Below are 19,968 nucleotides of genomic sequence, written 5' to 3'. Positions count from 1 at the left end.
TTTTTTTTTTCCTTTTATTTTTTCCTTTTTGGTCAAGGGAAGACCTTTGTCAAGCAGACACGGCTTTCTACCAGAGCTGGGGGCTTTCCTGAGCAGTACGTTTGGTACGTCTTTACAGTTCTCTGGGAATAAGGCTGTAATCTGTGCGGCTCTAAACACACGAATGTAAACATTCATCTCAGAACAACTTCAGTAAGCAGATTTTTCACGACCATCGTAATTTCAGCAGAGCGGCTAAGTATGCAATGCACCTTTTGCAATTGGCAGTTTAAAGTGATGTGTGTGCGTGAGTGTGTGTGTGTGTGTGCGTGTGCATGCGGGGGGAAGGGTAACTCCACTGAAAGGCAATTGTTTACTCTTTCTAAATATATTTGGCTGCAGGTATTCTTAGCCTGGGCCTTTTTACAATGAGAGGAAAACTCCGGTGGATATAGTAAACAGAGCTGAAATCAGTTAGTGGCCGCTCGGAATATTTAGCGACACGAGGGGTTGGGAGAGGGCATCACAAAAGGCAGGAATTAAAAAACTGAAAACCAGGCAGCGGATTGCCATCAGAAATGTTGACTTTGAGTCACACAGTAAACATTACATTGTTGCTTTGTTTTCGTTTTTTTTTTTTTTTTTTTTTTTTTTTGATTTACGATAAATTATTCTCCCGGGATTGATCGATGAGTGGAATCCTTAAAATTTAATTTGGGGATGATCTAGTATAAATAAAATGCTAATCCAAAGAAAGAAACCAGCAATTATTCATCCTAAACTCTGCTGATTCAGCAACTCAATTAGAACTGCCTTTCTCAAGCTGCAAACTTTTCAGATTGTTTTCAGAGTTGCTGTGCCCGTCCTCCCCCCGAGACAGAGACCTTCCCCCGAGCAGCCCTGCCTCGACTCTTGGGCCTGCTGCCTTTTTTTTTTTTTTGCCTTTTTTTTTTTTTTGCCTTTCTTTCGGAGGGGCTGGGGGGGAGGGAGGGAAACAGTTAACCTCTCGAAGCGTATTTCCTCCAAATAAAACCAGTGAACTTACAAACGGAGAGGAAACCGTGGGTAACTCTGCAATAATTCAAAGTGTATGGAATCAGGAATTTTTAAACAGTGTTTTTAATTGAAAATAAAGCTAAAGCATGCTTTTCAACAGTGCAAATTTCCATAATTTTGATTTACTGCTTCCATCATCACAATATATTATACCAGCATGTCTCACCGAGGGCTAGACTCTAGAAGTCTGCCTGTTCGACTATTTCGATATTAAGTGCAAATATAGATAATTGCCTCTGATTGTCACGTGCAGTAGAAACGTTTCTGCTACATAGAGAGGATGGTATGGAAACAAAAAACAACAACAATCAAATCGCAAGAGATGAGGATAAAACCGGGCAGTGTGCTACGGTAGAAATGCCTGAGTTTTGGTGCCAGAGAGCTCTGAATAACATGGTATTCTCATTTTGGGTATTCTCGCCACTTATGGCCTCTCGTTTCACTTTCTGTGTTGTATTTACTGCTTTGCTATTTCCTCCAGCCAGCGTGAGGGGCTGGACCATAAATTGTACTGCTATCCGGGCAAATATTTTAGTTGCTTTGCAAGTTTGTAAGGGGCATGTTCAGACCACAACTTAAGTATGACATTAGTGGGTAACAGTAACCTTATTTAAGACCTCTGGGTGAAACAAAAAAGGCTTTCCAAATGCAAAGAGTGGCTGTACAAGTAAAAAGACACCCTTTACCAAAAATAGAATTCCACATTTATTTACTGGTTTCAGATGAGGCAGCTTTTCCCAGTCCTGGGGTCGCAGGCGGACCCCAGCCTTTGCAAACCGGAGAAAAACGAGTAAGTGCAACTGCTCTTAGAAAAAGACACCCCTACACCCGAAAACAAAGCTCCCGAAAAGTAGGCTGCTGCCACGTTGAATTATAGTGAACCCTTACTGTGCAACCATGTAACTTAACAAACTTTAACTGAATTAACAGTTAGACTTCCATTTTCGAAATCTAGTGCATAAATTTAATGGCTCATTCTAATATTTATTATTCAACCTTTTGACATTTATTTGCAGCAGTTGAATTGAGGTACTGGTGCATTATTAGCATTTAAACAGTAAAGTGTTCCAGCTCTACCATAATAACTGAGTTTAACTTGAGTCTTTAGCCTGAAGTACTCTGTGGAATGTAACCAAAAAAAAAAAGGCAAAAAAAAAAGCACCAACCAACCAAAAACAAAAACAAATGAAACAGTAAAAAAATAAAAAAATAAAAAGACCCAAAACAAAACAAAAACCACGGTTGTAACGGTAAAGAAAATAGTAATCCGGTTTCTGTCTTCACAATGTGATAAAACAGGATTCCAAAAGCGTGTATAGCATTAATGGGCTGGTACAAACCATCCTGCAGAGTTTAAAAACGTAAGAAAGTTAAAGGTGGTTCAAGAAAATATTTTCCAAACTATTTTATTAATTAAATTTCCTGAATTTGTGGCTAGGTGGAAGAGGTATTGCAGAACCGCCCAGCTGCCATTTCCATACAGGATGGGCCTTGTGAGGTGGTTGGGAATCCTTAGTGGTGTTTAAGGAATAAGCTGGCAACAAATCCCCGTCATTGCCAATAATTAGTGATGGTGGACAGGGAAAATTTGCCATGAAATTAAATGGCCTTTTCACTGCTGATGCTACATTGCTGGCTACCCTTTTGCGTCTATTGTTAACTGTAAAATCATCCAGTGTTCCTTCATGTGTCTCAATTTTACCTGTAGGACGTGGGCTTCGAGCTGATTTCAAATTTGGTTTGACTGGAGGAGTCTGCAGTACAGGTCGCTTTCCCAAAACCAGTGTCCTGTAATTTTTTCTCACCCTCGCTCCAAATTTATACTCCCCATCCTCAGGTTTTGGAGTACCTAAAGTGCATGAGAGGACCTGACTCTGAGTCAGCGGGTTTAAGGAAGTGGTTTCTTTCTCAGTGCATGCAGAATCTTCCTTGGCTGTTAATAAAGCGTCCTGGTTATTACTCTCAGTCACACCGTAAAACTCATCCTTAGTATCATTGCACTCACACTTTAGCTTATGTGTTGTAAGGTCAGGCTCATACTCGTCGTTCGCACTGCTGTCCTCTATTTTGATTTTAATGCTGTGCAGGAATGGCAATGCCTTATTGCCTGTATCAGTGCACTGGAGCTCAGCTGCTGCTGCCCCTGGAGAAGCAGCATCCTCCTCAGGATCAGTTTGTAAAGAGGGCAAATCCGTGGCAAATTCAATACAATGAGGGATTTTGGAATCTTTCTCTGAATTTGCAGCCGCTGATGAAGAATCATTATTTAAGAACCTAGCAGCTATTGTATTGTTATCTGCACAGTGTGTAGTAGTTGCTTGAAGGCATTTCCTTGCCTCTCTGAGTATTCTTTGTTGTGGAAATGCATTGTTTGTCTTTGGGCTAGGTGAAGAGGCCCCCTTTGCAACACAGTTAATTGTTAGGTCAGTACTCTTGGCATTATTGGAAAATTCAGAGTGTGGGAATGTGAGCTCAGATACCCTATCAGCTCTTATCTCCGCGAAGCAGCTCCCCAGGCCGCCGGAGCAGCACAGCAGCGCCGGGCCGGCGGGAGCCCAGCCGGGGCGGCCCCACTCCTCCGGCGGCTCGGGCTCGGCTCCGCCGGGAGCGGCGCGGAGGGCGGGCGGCCCGCCGGGCTCCGCCGGGGCCGGGGCCGGGGCCGGGGCCGGGGCCGGGGCCGGGGCCGGGGCCGGGGGCCGGGGGGCGGCGGCGGCCAGATGGTACAAGAAGTTGGCGTGGACCACGCCGGGCGGGTTGCAGAAGCTGGTGCGCCTGAAGCGGATGCTCTGCACCGAGACCTGGCTGGAGACCGAGCTGGAGTCGGAGTCCGAGGTGCTGTCCTCCTCCTCCTCCTCCTCCTCCTCTTCCTCCTCCTCCTCCTCCTCCTCTTCCTCCTCCTCCTCCTCCTCCTCCTCCGAGCTGCCCTCGCTGGACTCCGAGCCGCCGCTGCCCTCCTCGTCCTCCTCCTCCTCCTCCTCGTCCTCCTCCTCCGAGCTGCCCTCGCTCGAGCTCGACAGGCTGGAGCCGCAGTCCGAGTCGTGGGCGGCGCGGCCGGAGCAGCAGCTGGACTCCGAGTCGCTGCTGCCGCTCTCGGCGAAGCCGGCGGCGGCCGGAGGCGGCGGCCCCGGCGGCCCCGGCGGCGGGGGCCCGAAGCCGGGCGGCAGCGGCAGCGGCAGCCGCGGGGCTCCGCGGGGCCGGCAGGGCCGCGGCGCCGCCAGGGGCCGCCGGGCGCCTCCGGGGGGGCCCAGCACGCCCGCGGCGGCGGCGGCGGCGGCGACGGCGGCGGCGACGGCGGCGGCGGCCGCCCCGTGGCGGTGGCGGCGGCGGCGGCGGCGGCAGCGGGCGGGCAGGGGCGGGGGCCCGGCGGCCGGGAGCCGCGGCCGAGCCGCGGAGGAGGCGGCGGCGGCGGCGGAGGGAGGGGGGCGGGCGCGGAGGGGCGCGCAGCCGCCCGCCGCCGGCGCCGTTTCATAGTGAGCGGGGGGTTTGCGAGGCGCCCGGGCGAGGTCTGGGTGGCTGTGGCCAGTGTATTTACTAAAAATGTGAGGTAGGTGAGAGGCCGGCAGCGAGGCGGCGGCCCCCGGCCGCAAGGCTTTCCTCCGGAGCGGCAGCAGGGGCCGGGGGGGGTCGCTGAGCCCCAGCCAAAGTTTGTTCTCCTTCCAGAAGCCGCAGAAGGGGTCGGCGGGAGCGGGCTCCGGCCGGAGGTCGCTGGAGGCCAGGGCCCGGCCGATTTTCCTCCGTTTCGTCTTGAGGACCCGCTCGGTTTTGCAGGATGTGTACAGGGCTTCCACGTCCTCTCTGGAGATCAGGGTGCATTTGGCGGCGTGGAAGGCGATGGAGTTGATGGCTTTGAGTTTCCTCAACTCCTCCAGGTCGCAGTGATGCTTTTTGACTTTTAAATGATCCATTCGCTTGTGCACGGTAGTTCTCGGGATGTTTTTGAGCAGGTCTGTAAAAACCTGGGAGAGTGCAAACATTTGCTTTCCTTTAATGATGAGGTAGCCGAGCCTCACGCCATCCACCTCTTCAAAACCCGACTTCAGGTCTCCCATTTCGTGAATTAAATTATTCCCAGCATTTGCAGAGAGAGAGAGAGAGGAAAAAAAAAAAGGAAAAAAAAAAAAAAAGAAAAAGCCACACACACACAATCCTCAGCCAGATGCTGTATTTGTCTCAAGGCATCCTGCTAATAAAATATAACAAAGGCTGTTATTCCTGGTGAATGAAGTGCCAAACTTTAGACGAAATTAAAAAAGAAAAAAAAATAAATTAAAAAAAAAAAAAGCCCGTGAGACTACAATCGGTGTATAATCTTAAAAATCAGGTTTGCCAAAGTGTTTCTCTAAGTTGCTGCTGAAGATCAGTACCTGTTCCCTTTCATTCCCTGCTTTTCCATTGGAAACTATGATAATGGAATGTGAAGGGAGGAAGAGAAAAGAAATGCAGCTGCTATTCCCGCCGCTGCTTTAGCTACAAATAAAATGACAGAGTGAAGTGAGCTCGTCCGGAGACACCTTCATCAATTAATTCCCCTAAAGCCAACGCTGATTGGACACTCCTGACAGGTGATGCAATAAAAATTGATATTCCACCCCTTCCCCCAAAAAATCTCCCACTAATTAGCATACCCTTATACTGCCACCTCCCCTCCCAAAGTAAATAATACAGTTAGTATATAAATCTTTCTATTAAACAATCTGAGCTCAAATACACTCAGACCTCTCAGACTTCCTCCTCGCTAGCTCCAGACGAAGGATTTGCACGCTTTTTCCCGTGTCGTTTCGTGTATTTTCAGGCTCTTTTGGCCGAACGGTGCTCTTTTGTGCACGCCGTGGTTTTAAAGGACATAAGTCTGGTCGTGGCGGTGGAAAATTCTTCGGTAACGTAACCGTTTTCAGCTGGTATTTTATTCTGCATTGTGCGGAAAGCGAAGCTTAGCGAAAACGTGCAGAACAGCCTGGTATTTCCCTTCCTGGAGCTCCGAAGTTAAAGGCTCGGCTGTTAACGAGAGGGAATACTTACATTTTCGACTTTCTCTTGATTTTCCTCTTCTGCTTAATTAGCTTTTTACAGCCGGGGACTAAGGTTATTTTGCTGCCTGGATATCGCGGGTCCCCGCACCGCGCCACTGTACCACTTTTAACCGAAATCCTGCCTGTAATGTTGCGGGAGGGGGGAGGAGGAGGACGTGGGCTCACGTCAGACCCATAACAAAGCATAGATAAGCCAGAAATGTATACACTTTTCACAATTAACCGCGCCGGATCACGAGCTGGAATGCCCTATAGTCCCCGAGCCCACGTCAGGATTCCTGCGTGCTGATTGCTTCCAGCAGAGAAAGGAGAATGCGAAATATCCAAGGTGCTTCCAAGAGGCTTTACGTAATGACAAAAAAGTGCTGGCACACACAATGTACGGCACTGCAACGGGCTAGGATGCTCCTGCTCTGCAGTTTGCATCTTCAGCTCGGGGTAGCCCTGCCGCAGCTTTTTGATGTTCCATTTACAGCAGCCCCCTAAAATCAATTCGGAGAAGCAGCACGAAGGTTTAACCTCTTCGTAGGAACGTGAAATTATTCGAGTGTCAGCCACGATGATTTCGAAAAATGTTGCGATAGCTGCGTGCCTCTTCCTTGTCACACTGAAATGATGCTCGCGGTTTGCACGTTAGGCGCTGCAAAATAAAAATAAAAATAAAAAACCACCAAGCTCTGCCGTGCATCCAGCGCTCAACTGGCTGCAAACACGAGCACTTTCATGTATCGCTGCACATCCAGAATAAGACATATCCGTGAGATTAATGAGACATCTCAGATTTCTGGGACTTGGCAAAAAAAAAAAAAAAAAAGAGAGGGAAGGAGGAAAAAAAAAAAAAAGGCTTCAATTCCGAATGTCAATATCCACTCCGTGTATTGGCAACATGGTGCGGGGAGTTCGCGTTACCCCGTCAGGTAGAGCTAAAATAAAGAGCGCGATCGCCCTGCCAAAAAGGCAGCCTCGCATGCCAAGGCGAAATGCAGGCGAGCCCCCAGTTTCGCAGGAATTTTAGAGAGACCTGGGAATTTCGAGGAGTGCATCCGGAAATTGAGGAAGTCTATTGAAGGGAGCCTCTAACTCGGAGGGCAGAGATTTAGGAAAGTCAGCCCTGGACTACTGTTGCTCTCCGCGCAGACGTAAAAAATCGCCGCTGTTCAACTTAATCCATGTGTGCACGAAACCGCGGTGGCTACTTCTCCCCTCGGGAAGCTAAGGAGAGCCTTCCCGTCCGAGAAACCGGAGCTAGAGCGAATTACATTTCGTCCCTCGAATTAGCAAAGGCTTCACTGGGTGGATCTCGTGATATTTCAGCCTTTAAACGCGCCCGAGAGGCAGCGGGGGAACAATGCCTCGTCGCAGCTAATGCCAGCCGCCGGGGCAGCCGGCGCTGCAGCTGGCTGGAGCAGCGTGCGCCTTTCGGGAGGGAGGCATCGAGCCGTGCTCGGGGGGCTGCGAGCGAAGTTGCGAGGGAAAACAGCTGCTCCCGTTAAAAAGGAGCCATCGTGGTCTTTCTAGAGCGAGAGACAATAAGGGTCGTTTCAAAATTCCTCCTGATGTACTTATACGCCGCCAACACCCCCCCCTCCCCACACACACACAACACACCACCCCCCTCCCCGCTGCTCTCCTCCCCCTGCTTTAAGGTTAAGGCTAGGGAGTCAACAGTGAGGGAGCAGTAAAGTCCGGGAAAGCTTTTCAGCAGACGTAAAAAAAAAAAAAAAAAAAAAAAAAAGGAAGAAAAATAGAAAAAAAAGAAAAAAAAGAAAAACACAAAACACCCCCCTTAAAAAAATAAAATATAAAATAATAAAAAAAAGGAAAATAAAAGCCCCTCTGGGCTGCAAAGCCCTTCGTCTGCAGGCTTTTGGGGTGCTTTGGGCTCCCGTGCGGGGGCTCGCAGGCAGGGCCGCCCGCAGTCCCTGCAGCTGACAGCCTGGCAGCGGGATCCGGCAACTATTTCAAAAATGCCTCCTTTTTGTTTGCCTCATTCCGGCGCTATCCAACGCCTCGGAGCAGGAGCGGCTATTTGGCCGAGCTCTGCTCCCGGCTAGGCACAGCCCTGAGCCTCCGGGTCGAAGGGGAGAGGGGCGGCAGGCGGTGTGAGCCGCCCCCCGTACTTACACGCGCCCGCACACCCTCTGAGCCGCATCCCTCTCCCCGGCTCCCCCGGAGCCCTCTGTTTCTCTACTTCTCCAGCGGGTTTTTGTGTGCGAGGCGAACCAGGCGGCTCTCCCCGGGCCAGCAGCACGCGTTGTGCATCCGGGGTCGTCTTGGAGCCCGCCGGGGGAGAGCCTGATAAAGGGCCGCCGGGGGCCCCTTGCACACGCACACGCACACGCGAGGCAGGGCCCTTTGGGATGGATTTGCACGCACGCAGGGGACGGCGATCGATAGCGAGCCACGTTTACGGCCGGGGTCGCGAACGCGAAAGGCGGCCGAAAGGATTAAAATTAAAACAGAACAAAAAAAATCGAGGTGTCTGGTAGCAATTAGGTGCAAAGTTAGGCACTAATTTACTCGCTCGCAGCCTGCGTGGACGTCTGCGCGGCGGTGTGCTGTGCATGTGTGCGCGCAGCCGGCCGGACGTGTGGCCCTCTCTGGAAAACGAGGGAGTTTCTTTGTTAATTCCGTGGCCGGTGTCCCCCTCAGTCGCGATCAAAGATGAACATGATTAAAGGCATGGAGGTTTGGCTCGCCTTTCTGCAGATAAGGAGGCCCGGAGATGCCCGCTTTTGCCAAATCCACATGCATGCAACTCCGCGGAGTTGTGAGCCCAGGGCACACACACACCCACCCCGAGACTATCAATCAAACGTGCTCCTTTTCACGTTGAGTAGCGTGCAATCTGCAATCTCCACTCTATAGGCAGTAGCGTTTCAGTCTTGAAGCTGTCTGGCCGAAGGATAAACCTCATTAGGAAAGAAAGAGAAAAAATAATATTCATAATCCCTCGCTGTAGACCTATTCCCATTTATTGGGAATCGTATACTTTCATTTTTGTAAACTTGTGTTAAAATATACGTGCTCGCGGGGAAGCGCTTAACCACATTGTTCCAGAAAGAAAATGCACGTAGCGTTTGAAATACTCTTTTTACGCGATGTTTTGATTTATTTTCATAGGATGATTATGTTTAAATACCAGCGCAATTCAGCCTGACCTCTTCCTTCTGCAATGAAGTAATGCACACACCATTTACAGTCTTTTAAACGTGGAGTTGGGAAATGCAACAGCGATGTCCACCAGCAGTTGTACTAATGGGGAGAAATCTTTTGAAAATCTTCAGGAAAACCTAAAGAGGTCACGTGCATTTTCACACTAGGATTGCCACATTATTAGAGTCTTATTAGTATTTATTATTATTTGTTAAGTGCTGGGCCATGTCTCCAGGTATTGACAAGCATTAAATAAACCTTTTGCTTTCACGGATCTGAGTAGAAATATATATTGCAGATGAGAACTTCTTTTCTAGCCCTATACCCTGCTTTTAGATATCGCTGTGCATATTTTGCTCAGGGAGGACACAGAAAGCAGCTAGAGGCTATCACAAAGAGTCCAGTAACGTAAATATAATAGGGTCAAAGAACAGTATAATGGGATCCTTCTGCTATTTTAAAGTCAGCCAAATGTGACTGTAGTACGTAAAATTTGCCGTAAATTCTGGTGTGACAACAAATGAGAACGTATAACTAAATCTCCTAAATATGTAGGACAAAGAAATGCCAACCATCAGCCCGAACAAAAAATCGTAATCTGGCCAACACCGCTATGCCTAGGAGCTTCAGTGGGTATTTTCTTTTTCTTTTTTTTTTTTTTTTTTCATTTTTTTTTTCTAAACAAAGCAGCAATGTCGAATTCTGCCGAGTGCTTTTTAAGTTGTAATTTATCCGTGGGGGCTGGGGCGTCCCTTGCGCCTTCGAATTTTGTGCAATTTTTAATGGTCGCGGGCTAAGGCTATTTCTTGAGCTTGCTGCTCCCGGTAGTTTTAAAATACTTTTTAGCAGGAGTTTCTGGACACATACTACATGCCATGTTGTTTACTGACCCATAATCAAAATGCAGTGACCTTCTACCCTTTTTTTGCCCCTTGACCCATGCTGAATTCAATGCAGCCTTTATAAATTTGCAAATCCTTGGACGTAAAGGGGATTTGGTGAGGCTTTGTTCTGAAAGGCTCCTAAAAGTTTGCATTTTTAATTAGACAAAGGTAAAGCAACAAACATTGGGAAATAAGATCCTCTCCTGCACATAGGTGATGGCTCGTAATTTCTCTGCCAGGGAGCTACATCCTAAAAAACATACCCTGCGAAGCGACAAGGGGTTGCGAGCAGAGGAGATCAGGAGGTTATGAATTGCACCAAATTAGCAATGTGGTACAAATCACTTCCATGACGTAAGGGCCGGCCAGGCCGCAGTCTTCCGGCGCTCCTCATCTCCAAGGACTGCGCGGATCCCGGTGACCCGGGGAGAGGCAGCGATTTGAGCTGGAGCTACAGGCGCATTCCCTTATCTCCTCCGCTATCAGTCAGCTTAAAGGACACCGTAATTATGATGGTGATAAAACAATGCCCGCTTATGTGTGCTGAATAAATAAAGGATGTTTACAGCCCTAGAATGTTTCAATTCCAATTAAACGCTATCAAAGAGAAGCCCCTCTCTCCCTTCTCCCCCCTCTCTCCCCCCCACGAGTCCCTATTTACCTTGGGGGCTGTAACACGGCCCTGTGAAAGGAACCGGCCTTCCACTTTGCCCGGGGAGGGGGCAGGGGAGACACCAGGGGCCCGGGGGGCTCGTTTTCCAGCTGGGAAGGGGGTGTTGGGGAGGGGGGTCCCGGCCCCAGGCTGGGGTCCCCCGGCGCCTTTGGGTGCTGGGGGCCCCGGGGAGCGGGGTCGCGCCCCCCTGTGTGTGTGTGAGCCTTGGAGACGGGAGGCTGGAAATCCATCCCATTCACTGAGACACCGGGATCATTGCAAATATTCATTGTATCAGCAAATCTCATCATAATCAGATTAAAGCAAGGGTTGGTTGGGGGGGGGGGATGTGGGGGGGAATTGCCCGTGCGGCTGGGTGCTAAACACCGATTGGGCTACAAAGGAATCAGAAAACGGGATCCTCTCGGATCTGGTCGCAAGGGGGAAAAAATGGAAGAAAAAAAAAAAAAGCAAAAAAATCCCAGTTATTTTTTGCAAGAAAGGAGACACTGAGATTCTGCATCCACCCCCCGGGTAGTGCATTCCTCTCGGAGGTTGTTCCCCCTTAACCTTCACGGTTAGCATTTCGATGTGATGCTCCTGTTTGTTTGGTTGTTTGGTTGTTCCAAACTCCAGCCAGGAGCCCTTCCCACTGAGGAATACACCGAGGTGCATTTTTACATTGCGCCGATTTGCTCTTTGCTTGCCTCGTCCGAGGGCAGAGCTCCTCTACATTTTAGCTTTAAAACGCCTGTTTCATGCGGCTGTCTGGGGTAGAAATGTTTACGTTTGGGATCAGAACCCAGCGCCTGCTCAGGTCCGCTGCCTGGATGCAGGCCCTCTGCCCTGGGCAAGCCCAGGCCCCCGGTGCCCTCAGCTCCCCCGGCAGGATCAGGATGGCCTCGGAGGGTCCCAAACGTGGCCGTTCACCAAGGCGGGGGGCTACAGCCTGCAACAACGTGCTCGGCAACTTAATCTCACGCTAAAAAAAAAAAAAAAAAAAAAGAGAGAGAGAGCAGGGAGCGAAAAAAGAGCGGAACACAAAACTCTCCCGACGGCTGCGGTTCACTTCCGAGGTGGACCGGGCATTTTAAAGCCGACGGGAAGGCGTGCGTGTGGGGGCAGCGAGGAGGCACGGAGGTAAGCTGCTCGGCCTCGCCTCGCCGGCCCCGGCACACAATGCGGGAACAAAGGCGGCCGGCCCCGGGCCCGGGCCCTCCTCCCTCCCCCCGGGCCCGGCGGAACTTCGCCTCGGGGCTGCGGGGGGACGAGGAGAGGGCGCGGGCAGCGGGCCGGGCCGCAGCGCCGCGGACGGGGCCCGGGTGGGTGTTTGGGGTGCGTTTTTTTGGGTGTTTTTGAGGTGTTTTGGGGTGTTTTTGAGGTGTTTTGGACGTGTTTTGAGGTGTTTTTCCGCCGCCCCACGCTCCCCGGGTGCCGGGAGGGGGAGGCCGGGACCGCGTGGAAACGGGCGATTATTGGCAAACGCAATAAATCGCAGCAAGGAGCGGGTGGGGGCGGGGAGGCGCGCACACCAGCGCGGCCCGGCGGCACCGCCACAAAGGGCGGCCGGGCAGAGCCGTGCCGAACCGTGCCCGGTCCCCTCCACCCCACCCCCCACCCCCCCACACACAGAGGCGGCCGGTGCGGGGCCGGGGACCGAGCCGCGGCCCCATTTCTCCTCCGGGGCAGCCCCGCCGAGCCCCAGCGTCCCAAGGCCGATCCCCCGGCCGAGCCCCAGCGTCCCGGCCCCGTCCCCGGGTGCCGCCCGCCGCCGGGTGCCGCCCGCCCCGCGGAGGCGCCGCCCGCCCTTGGCGCGGAGCCCGGCGGGCGCTGACCCCTCACCCCTCCCCCTCCCCCCGGCCGCTCTCCTACCCACAATTCCCCGCGCCGGCCGCGCTCGTGCCGCGCTCGAGCCTCCGGTGCCCGCCCCCTCCTTCCTCCCCCCTCCCGGTTCTCCTCAGCCCCTCAGCGCCCGCCCGGGAGCCGCGGCGCTAACGGGCGGCGGGGGCGGCCGCGCCTCGGGCCCCGGAGGGGTGTGGGGGGACCCTGGCTGAGGAGGCCCCTCGAAGGGAAGGGGGGTGTGTGTGGGGGGGAGTCTCCGCCTGTTGAATATTGCGGGCGATCTCCCGTTATAAAGCACCTCGTCAGCGGCTTTCAGGAAATCAGACGTGACGTTAATCAAATCACGCGAATGTAAACATTTATAAGTTAAATCCTAATATTATGCAATTATTTAAATCGAGCCGCCGCGGCGGTGCGTGTATTTTTTTTTCCCTCTTTCCTTTCCCGTGGCTCCCCCCTCCGAGCCTTCCTGAGGCGGCCCCCCCCCCTCGGGGAAGAGGCTGCGAGTGCGGGGGAAGGAAATGGCGGCGGGGGTACCCCCCCTCCCCCCCGAGGGGAACGGCCCCGGCGCTTCCTCTCCCCTCTCCCGGCCCGAGGGCGAGGGGCCGCGGGGGTCAGGGAGGAGAACAATGCTGCGCGGCCTTTTGTGTGCAGCACCGTCCCCTGAAGGGAAGAGGCGAGCACTGCAGCGCCCAGGTGCGGCGTCTGTAGTGCTTCCTCCTCTCCTGCTGGTAGTGCTCACGGCATGCGGGCGGCAGGCGGCCGGGGCCCGGGCCGGCCGGCAGCGGGAGGTCAGGGCGGCGAGCGGGGGGCCCGGGGGCTGCCCCGGAGCCCGGGATAGGCTCGGCGGAGCAGCTGGCCGCGGGCCAGCCCGGTCACCCCCCTCCCCCCCCCCCCGCGGCACAGCGCGCTGGGCGCTGCGGGCGGGAGAGTGTGGAGGGTGAGTAAAGCCGTGAGGGGAGCAGAGGGTGAAGCTGGGGGGAGATGGAAAGGCTGAGCCCGGGGCTCCGGGGGAAGCGGGCGGGGAGGTGCTCCCAGCTCCCAGCCCCTTGCTCCGAGCCCCCTGCTCCGAGCGCTGCCCCATTGTTCGCAGGCCGCTGCCTGCTGGAAGGAGAGGGGAGCTCCCTGCGCACTGCCTCCGCTCGCAGCCGCTCCGGCCCCGGGCGGGTCCCGACGCCAGCCGGTGTTGCTCTCTGACGCAGCAACTCGGGGGGTTTCCAGCGAGAAGTGGGGTAAATGAGGAGCTGAGGGCTGCGGAGGCGCTGGGGGAGCTCCTGCGAGGCTGGGACTCACGTGTTACGGCAGAGGGGACAAGGCCCGCTGCTGCCCCGGAGCCGGGCGTGAAGGAACATCTGCTCCTGGGTGGATTTTAGAGAGCAGGACTCCTCGCAGGAATGGAGAGAAACAGCCCCGAGCCGCAGGAATTGGAGTAATAAATGTAGCCAAAGAGAAATTTGGAAGGAACTCGTCTTAATGGTCTGTTTATAAAAATGGAGATTAATCTTATCCTGTTTCGTTTAAACACCGTGAAGTCTGGATTTTTTTTCCAAGCGATTGTTGTATGTCGGTTTTAAAAATTGTTTTATAGGAAAAGTGTTTGTGTCTTTTTTTTTTTTTTCTAAAAAATAACTACAAATCAAATTGCTTCGGTGCGCCACTCAGACCTGCAGTTTCTCCTATATTTACGTAGAGAAGAACCGACTAACTCAATTTTCAAGAAAATTTCCAACAAGTGCCCTTGATCTTCTAAGGCAAAAAAATGTGTCTGCACGTTGTTTCTTGAAGCTTAAATTAAAGCAGATAGGGGCTCGTGTTTGATGAGGAAAGGATTTCTAGAGAACTTCTTTTCTTTTTTTTATTTAAAAAAAAAAAAGAAAATCCTTTCCAGGAGAACCGTGATTATTTTTAGCAAGTTATTTCAGAGTTTGTGAGAATTGATTTGAAAAGATTAGAATTGATGTCTAGCTATTTTTTTCTAAACGTATCACCAAAAAAAACCCATTTTACCTATTCTGTGAGTAACAAGTAAAAGAAGTTAACGGATGATGTTTACAGATAGCACCTAGCTGAAAATAATTCTGAAGTGACTTTCCCCCCACGCACACACTTGGGAAGTTGCATGCTTGCAGTCATTGTTTAAGATAATACAGTTTGGGACTTCTCTTTCACTCTGTAAACTTGCAGTCTTTTGTGGGATTCCTCCAAATAAAAGCCCGATTCAGTTCAGATGGTAAAAAGCATCTATATTACTCGAAAGCTGAAGATACAAGAAATAGTTAATAGGAAAGCACCGCTCTGGTAATATCTCGAGGCATTAACTTTAAAATCGAGGGGAAAAAAAAGATTTTTTCTTTTGCTTCTCCTACTTGAGTATTCCGGAGATGCATTTACTCTTACTTGCTGCCTGTTAATTTTCAAAAAGTAATTGCAAATTTAGAAAGCGTCCTTCAAAAAGACATTTAATGCTGTTGTATTTCCTGAAACGATATATTACTATTGGAAAACTATTTTATTGAAAAGGAAGATTAAAAAAATAGGGAGAGACCGTTTGTTGCCGTTCTTCATTGCTGTTTATGTTGTTTTTGTGTGGAGTGCGTTGACGTGTTTCATATATTATATATTTTTTTCACAAAGGAGCATTGTTGTTACTTTTAATTGGGAAGTACCACGATATAAAAAATACCCACATTCCCGACTCTGAACTACTGTAAGATTGACAAAAAGTGATCCGAGGCTTGCGCGCTTAATTCGCCAGGAATGTTAAGCTTCCCAGATACACCCTATGTGGTCAAGTTAGACTTTCGCTCTTCGACAGTTTTTAATGGTCAAAATCGTGGAAGAAACGTATGTATGTATATATGTGGGGAATTGAAATTAGATGGTAACTAGCAGTGGGAACAGAGCTCACTGATCGAAAGACTTTTTTTTTTTTTATTGCATTTGGCAACCTCTTTCTTTCAGAGACACAATACAATTAATTAACATATTCTGGGGCGTGTTTTTGAGATTGGGAAGTGGTGGCCCCTTGTTGAGAAGAAAACACTTTAAATAAAAAAGTAACATTGTTGTGTCCAAATGGTACTGGGAAAAGCAGAGTAGGATTGCTTATACAGCCCACGGATGCGGTTGATTTACTCCAATTTGCTTTAGCATATAACAAACCAGCTTTTCCTTTCCCACGCCTATATTAGATATATGTATTTTGTTTATACAAATCCATCTAAAATAGGTCTGTATTTAAGGTATTTGATGGGAAATTCAGCATGTCGTTTCTCGTATTTATTGTGTAGTACAGATACGATTCCTAAATTGAAATCTAATAAATGTGACCTGTGACACGATACAGTATCACACTGCTGATCATAACACAACAAACACGAAAAAAGGCTATTAATTTATATGGAACGTTAATTTAGCAAATCCTGCACGGAGGTATGCCTAGATGAGAAAAGTAATCTGAGGCTTGGTTTTGGTATGATGAGACGTAAATGTATTTAATAAAAATCCAATGAATTAATACATACCTCATAAAATCCAAACTTTGAAATGAATTATTCTTTAAAGAAAACTCCTATGTTATGTTTAAGGCAGATATAATCTAAATTCCAGAGTTTACTAACCCAGCTTTTCAGGGCTTAATAAAACATTAATATTCAATATGGTTTGCTAGAAGTTTATTTCAGGTTCTTTTGTATCGTACTGTAATTATCATTACTTTGACATGACTCACATAAAAATGTGGTTAACATTTAAATGCCTTTTTAATGTAGAGAATTATAAATTAACTGTCACATTTAAATCTTTTAACTTCTATCACTTAGGGAATGTTAAGTCTTTTAAAAGGAAATAATCACTGTGCTTAAAGATATCCTGTGCTAGGATCCCTTATTTAGAATTTTGGTTTGAGATTGTTCATTCAAAGAAAATCCCTTAGTTCGTGTTTACTGTAAACCTCAGTCTGAAATTAACATTTAAATGCCAACATTAGTAACAGAAGCAGTACTTGAAAACCACCAATTTTATCCATTGCTGCTAGTTAAGTGGAATTTACCAAAGTCTCCAAAGGTGATAGTACAATTAAAAACAAGAAAATGAATACAATAGTTGGTGAAATTACTTCCCCCTTTCTTTGCACTCTAAGGAATTACAAAATTTGTAATTATGTTCACACAAAAGAAAAGAGCACAACATATGAAGAGGCATGGTGTCCAGGAGATGCACTGACGTGACCTTTGATGCTACTACCTGTACTTGCATAGCGTGTAAATATATAACACGCAAACTCCCAGTGAAGAAGTGACTGCACCTTAAATGTTAAAAACATTTTAATTATTCAGTAAATTGCACTTGGATAAGTATTAAATACAGATTTGGCTGTTATGTTAGAGAATAGAAGGGAAAAGAAAACTTTACTTAGTATAATTTGAGAGTAAGCATGTAAAGATGCATTAACATTTTTAATATGGGTTCTGTAGGCATGCTATATCCTTCAAAATTGAACATGGATAGAAATAATTTGTTGGATCCAAGGCGGACTGTCATTTAAAACACACTACGTGCAAAGGTCAACACACAAGAGTCGCATTCTATTTTGTGTAAAGTGACCATTTTGCTACTGCCTTCCCGGGAATGAAGCAAATGCCCACGATTAGAATGTATTTCAGTGAAGACTGTTAATGATTTAAACCCACAGAAACAAAAGGCAGACAAACATCAATCTATTTTAAATAGATAAACAGGAGATATATTATTCTACATATTGAGAATTGCTCGGTTACTGCAATTTGCCCGGCCTCAGCTGCATGTTTAGCTGTGCAGCATGTATCCTTTTGCTCATAGGTAAAGATGAAAGCTTTCTCAACAAAGACCCAAACTGAAAAAGAAGTAAAAATTGCTGTGAGAAAATTGCTTTAAGGAACTTGCTGTAAAGAAGCGAGTTTTCCCACTCTACAATTCCAACTCCAATGTCAGTTCATGTTTTCTAATATAGTATGCATTCAATGTAAAATCTATGCGTTGTTGTTGTTGTTATTCCTGGAAGACTCCTCTGATGATTATATCCAACTGATAATGTGGTTTTGTAAATGAAAGACTTTTTCTTGTTCGGTGCTTTGTTTTATTCACCAAACTTACGGTGATTTTGCACGTTATAGGAAAAAAAAATAGTGGAATTTAAAGCAAGTATTCCAATCTTAGCATTATTGTTGGAACTGATCAGTTGGTAGTAAAAATTTAAGGTGAATACCTCTTTATTTTTGCTAATGAAGCTAAAGTGCTATGCACTTTTAAGTATGTTAATATTTTCTTCAGGAATCCCTTAAACTCTTTAAAACTATTTGCATTTGGACAGTGTAATTTTCACTCCCTCATGCATTCATTCTGTTTGAAAAAGTATCTAAAAAAATATGAATACATATAATCTTGTTGCATGATTTTTATAATCAAACTTGTTTTGCTCTTAGGTTTTGTAGATTTCTTTTAAGACAATTGGATTTTCTCCTTGCATTTAGATTAACAATAAAATTATTCATTCTTACTCACTGAATTATATTCCTCTCTAATTATTTTAATCTCTTATATATCACTATAAGAAGGACAGGCTTCTTTTTTTCAAAAGAAAATTGGCCTTCTGTGTCATGTCAATGCTTATTAACTACTACAATCATAAGAACATATATGCTACAAGATTTTATGTTCTGATTCCATAGCTGTTACAGGCTTAGCGTTTGCAGTATTTATTTAGTGGTAATGCATTTCTTTTCCTATTTTGCATTTCAAAGGTCTCCTCTAAATGATTGTTTTACAGAACTATCAAGAGGTTATCTAAATTTTTCCATCAAATATTACACAGTACCATAAGGTGGTAGTCATGGAGTTTCTTTCAGTCCATGTACATTCTTTGTATTAAAATAATTAAACAGAAATCCATAAAAAATACAAAAAAATGTTTTATTAAACAATTGAATGTATTAGGCTTGACTGAATTTTGACCAAAGCAAAATTTCAGGATGTTCACTACTGAGCTGGTGTTACATGGTGTGAGATTAGAGTATTTTTATTTGAAAACCACACAGTAGGTTTATCATGAATACGTTCTTGTGGCCTCGGTGTGGCTTTAATCAAGTTGTTGCAAAGTGATTAATTTTTTCTTTGGTGATGTTTCTTTATAAAATTTAAAATTGAGCTTCAGAATTGCTAACATGAAAAAAAAAAAAAAGACCTGGGAATCATACTAGTTGCTTTTCAAAGAAGATATTGCACGAAGACCTTCTCAATGAATTAAAAAAAAAAAAAGCTATGAAAAAAATTTACAATTGTTTGTTACAATACAAGCTTACTATATGTATAAATTAATCCAACAAATTAAAATATACTTAATATATTTTCATTTTAAAAGGATATTTATTTTAATTTACCTGTCAGGGAAATAAAGGACAGATTTGCTGCTGTACCATGATTTTTTTTTTCTTGTCAGGGTTAACAGAATCATTGAGAATGCTTTTTAAATTAGATGTCATTTTCTTGACAAGAATGAAGAAGGGCTGGGACACTGTATCTATCAGCTCCAAATAATTTGCGTTTTTTAAAACACTAGGATATATTAATTGCTTTATTTCCTTACAAAGTAATTGCTTGCACCTGCAATTTTCAGGGTATTCTTAACAAGCTTTAAAAGTAATAAAAATAGTGTTGCAAGTATGTTTTATCATATAAATAGTTTATGTTCAAATTTGTATTCTTCACTGTTGAGATAGAACATTCTAGTGTGGGGTAGGGTTGTTTTGAGAGCAATAACTGAATTATTTTATACAAACTGAAACATACTAAGTTCCAATCCCCCCCATTTATATATTTTTTACATGTGCCTTAAAAAATTCTAAACTGCCAGAGATACTAGAAAATACATTTACAGAGAAATGGTTAGAATGTGTCCAAAATGGCTGTTATTCACGTATTTGGTTGGGCCCTTCATATAGGAAGCTACCTCCATCATTTCTTTTTTCCCTTGCCCTCCGTTCTTCTCCTAGCTATATAATTTCACTCAAAACTTTCAAGGAGAGAAAAGAGCTTGACCTAAGATACCCTGCATACAAACTTGCAGACTAAGATGTCTCTAGAGGGTAGAGAGTTGTGCACATCCCACCTCTCCCTTACACATAGTTTTTCTTCGTACTCCTGTACACAAGTGCAGATGTTTTATTAGTTAACAATGTAGAAAATAGAACTAGCCCTGCATGTATATATAGAGGTCTAGGTAGCCACATGTCCAGGAACGTACATAATTCAGTAGTGATTTGCACAGATACTGCATCAACTATGCCGGCCTTGCAAAATCATCACCAAAAATATACAGTCCACGCACAAATTC

At 47.1% G+C, this 19,968-nt stretch overlaps 2 protein-coding genes across 2 annotated transcripts in view; one reads left to right on the top strand and one right to left on the bottom strand.

Annotated features, from left to right (window-relative positions):
- Window positions 1-2,444: 2,444 nt before the first annotated feature.
- SKIDA1 (SKI/DACH domain containing 1) lies at window positions 2,445-7,573 on the bottom strand. The gene is made up of 2 exons (XM_050709339.1): window positions 4,478-7,573; window positions 2,445-4,219 (listed from the first exon to the last, which is right to left on the bottom strand). Exons 1-2 carry the CDS (start codon window positions 5,082-5,084, stop codon window positions 2,445-2,447), a joined length of 2,382 nt encoding a protein of 793 aa, XP_050565296.1. The 5' UTR covers window positions 5,085-7,573.
- Window positions 7,574-11,835: 4,262 nt separating this feature from the next.
- Window positions 11,836-19,968, top strand: part of MLLT10 (MLLT10 histone lysine methyltransferase DOT1L cofactor) — a 129,681-nt gene continuing 121,548 nt past the window's right edge. The window contains exon 1 of the mRNA XM_035545225.2: window positions 11,836-11,897. The gene's annotated coding sequence lies outside the window, so the exon portion shown is untranslated. The remainder of the gene's footprint in view (window positions 11,898-19,968) is intronic.

The sequence above is a fragment of the Cygnus atratus genome, chromosome 2, assembly GCF_013377495.2.
Source record: "Cygnus atratus isolate AKBS03 ecotype Queensland, Australia chromosome 2, CAtr_DNAZoo_HiC_assembly, whole genome shotgun sequence".
Taxonomy (NCBI): domain Eukaryota; kingdom Metazoa; phylum Chordata; class Aves; order Anseriformes; family Anatidae; genus Cygnus; species Cygnus atratus.
The sequence above is the reverse complement of the archived record's forward strand: the minus strand, read 5'-3'. Positions and strand labels throughout refer to the sequence as shown.